The sequence below is a fragment of the Triticum aestivum genome, chromosome 6B (genome assembly GCF_018294505.1).
Source record: "Triticum aestivum cultivar Chinese Spring chromosome 6B, IWGSC CS RefSeq v2.1, whole genome shotgun sequence".
Lineage (NCBI taxonomy): Eukaryota > Viridiplantae > Streptophyta > Magnoliopsida > Poales > Poaceae > Triticum > Triticum aestivum.
The window spans coordinates 170,378,059-170,381,119 of NC_057810.1; the positions used below are offsets into that span (position 1 = coordinate 170,378,059).

General features: G+C 54.1%; 1 protein-coding gene across 1 annotated transcript; it reads left to right on the top strand.

The window, feature by feature from the left end:
- Nucleotides 1-328: 328 nt before the first annotated feature.
- On the top strand, nt 329-2,800 carry LOC123136399 (L-type lectin-domain containing receptor kinase SIT2). Its single transcript, XM_044555755.1, has one exon. The coding sequence runs from the start codon at nt 552-554 to the stop codon at nt 2,610-2,612; it is 2,061 nt and encodes a 686-aa protein (XP_044411690.1). The 5' UTR covers nt 329-551; the 3' UTR covers nt 2,613-2,800.
- Nucleotides 2,801-3,061: the final 261 nt, after the last annotated feature.

Genomic DNA, 3,061 nt, shown 5'->3' on the forward strand with positions numbered 1-3,061 from the left:
AATTAATCAATCAACAGCATGCCGCTTGTACAGGGCTGGGACCAGCAAGTTTATATTGGAATGTAGTGCCTCAGAAAACATACTGTATATTGGAAATGAGAGTTGGCGGTACTCATCTTTCAGACCGATCCAAGGTGATCGATGAAGACTGGACTTTTATTACACCCACACAGCGACGGCTCGGTACACTGTTCGCAGTCCGCGTCGTCACGGTAGCTGCGTCCTTGTTGACTTGGACTGATTGGCTGACTCCATTGGTCGTTTCCTGCATTTTTCTCCCGAGGACAGCAGGCATGTGGCTCACCTTCATTCCGAGGATTCCTGATCCATGTTCAAAGATACACGTCCCCGTCTTCCTGCGGACTAGCCGCCGCCCGCCGGCCGACGGTCGTCGGTTCACACTGCTGCGTCTGAGTCAGATAATTAATACTGTCCAGTGAAACCAGTCCGCCATTGACGATGTGACTTTCATACAACCTCGGTCGCGGAGACGTATTCTACAACTCTTCAGAAAGGTGCCTCGTCGTCACTTCATCAGCTTCAGTCCACGAATGGCGATGCTGCACATGTCCTTCTTCCTCCTCATCCCCTTCCTCTCCGCTGGTATCACCCTTCCACTCCCATCCGTCGCTGCCGCTGCCGACGCCGACGGCGAGCAGTTCGTCTACACCGGCTTCACCGGCTCGAGCCTCGCCCTCGACGGCGCCGCCACCATCACGGCGGGCGGCCTCGTGGAGCTGACCAACGCCACCACCCACCAGAAGGGCCACGCGTTCCACCCGGCCCCGCTGCGCCTCCGCGGGTCCCCGGACGGCGGCGGCACGGTGCGGTCCTTCTCGGTCACCTTCGTCTGCGCCATCGTCTCCAGCTACACGGACTTCAGCACCCACGGCCTGGCCCTCGTCGTCGCGCCCGGCGTCAAGAGCCTGTCGGCCGGGCTCACGGACCAGTACCTCGGCGTCACCAACGCCCAGAACGACGGCAGCGCGGCCAACCACCTGTTCGCCGTGGAGCTGGACACCGTGCAGAACATCGAGTTCCGCGACATCAGCGCCAACCACGTCGGCATCGACATCAACAGCCTCGCCTCCGTGGCGTCCCACGAGGCTGGCTACTACGACGACGACGACCGTAACGGCGGCGGCTTCCATAATGTAAGCCTCATCAGCCGTGCCGCGATGCAAGTGTGGGTGGACTACGACAGGGTGACCACCCAGATCGATGTCACCATGGCTCCCCTTGGGATGGCGAGACCCAGCAAGCCGCTGGTCAGCACCACCCACAACTTGTCGACCGTGCTATCGGAGCCGTCGTACATCGGCTTCTCGTCGTCGACGGGCCCGGTGAACTCCCGGCACTACGTTCTCGGCTGGAGCTTGGGCATAGACAGGCCTGCCCCGGCGATTGATGCCGGCAGGCTGCCAAAGCTGCCGCAGCTGGGGTCCAAGCCTCGGTCAAGAGTTCTGGAGATAACCCTGCCAATAGCAAGCGCGGTTGTCGTCCTCGTCTTCGGCGCCGCCTTGGTTCTGCTTGTGAGAAGGCGCCTGAGGTACACCGAGGTGCGGGAAGATTGGGAGATCGAGTTCGGGCCGCACCGTTTCGCGTACAAAGACCTTTTCCATGCCACAAATGGGTTCAAGGACAAGCACCTCCTTGGTGCAGGAGGCTTCGGCATGGTGTACAAGGGGGTGCTTCCGGCGTCCGGGGTAGAGATCGCCGTGAAGAAGGTGTCCCATGGATCCAAGCAAGGGGTGAAGGAGTTCGTCGCGGAGATCGTAAGTATTGGCCGCATCAAACACCGTAATCTTGTGCAGTTACTTGGCTATTGCCGGCGAAAAGATGAGCTCATTTTGGTGTACGATTACATGCCAAACGGTAGCCTGGACAAGTATCTATACGGCCAAGGAGATGGAGATGGACTCACCTTGGACTGGGCTCAAAGGTTGCATGTCATCAAAGGGGTCGCTTGTGGCTTACACTACCTGCACGAGAGGTGGGAGAAAGTCGTCGTCCACCGAGACGTCAAGACAAGCAACGTGCTCCTCGACAAGGAAATGAATGGACGGCTAGGCGATTTTGGGCTTGCAAAGTTGTATGAGCATGGCACCAACCCACAAACAACACGTGTGGTTGGAACCACAGGATACCTAGCGCCGGAGCTAGTGAGAACAGGGAAAGCCACCCCTCTAACCGATGCTTTCTCCTTCGGAACATTCATGCTCGAGGTCACTTGCGGACGACGGCCGATCAAGCAAGACGAGCAAGGCAACCAAATCTTGTTGGCGGACTGGGTACTCGAGCACTTGCATAGAGAGTCACTCGTTGAGGCAGCAGATCCAAAGTTGCAACACAAGTACAACTCTGATGAGGTGTGCCTAATTCTCAAGATTGGACTGCTCTGCTCACACCCATCTCCCTCTGCAAGGCCCACGATGCAGCAAGTTTTGCAGTATCTTGATGGAGAACTGCCACTCCCGGAGATGACACGCTCAACCTTGAGCTTCAACTTGTTAGCTCTTAGGGAAAGAAAGGAGTTGCATTCCATGTCAAGCCCATTCTCATCTACGTCGATGACTGTCGGCACCATATCTGACCTTTCTGGCGGAAGATGACACTCATGGTGTTTGATTTAATATTGTATCATGTACTTGCTCAAGTTCTTAGCACCTTTAAATAATATTACGATACTTAAAATATTAGGTGACATATGACATGATAAGTGGATCTTGTTAACTGCATTTAGGGCACCTTAACAAACATATTCTGGTTTTGATATTATGTAAATTCATTTTCAATTTTACTGTCACATCATAGTTCAGATTTCAATGATTGCTTGGAAATAAGAGGTGGGTAAATATTGGCAAATAGATTACGTGCATTCTTTCTTGCACAAGGTTTCGAGTTTACTTGACAATTATTCTTGTCGGACATGGTTTAGCATGAAATCAGTTGGATTTGTATGGAATATATTTTACACAAACAAAAAGTTGCTACAACTTAGACCACTACACTCCCCGGTCTACTTTCAATTGGCCCTCCGCCACTCCCAGTCGCATGGCCC

Excerpts from the sequence above, each read along its gene's own strand:
- LOC123136399 (XM_044555755.1), top strand. The coding sequence starts at position 552 with ATGGCGATGCTGCACATGTCCTTCTTCCTCCTCATCCCCTTCCTCTCC.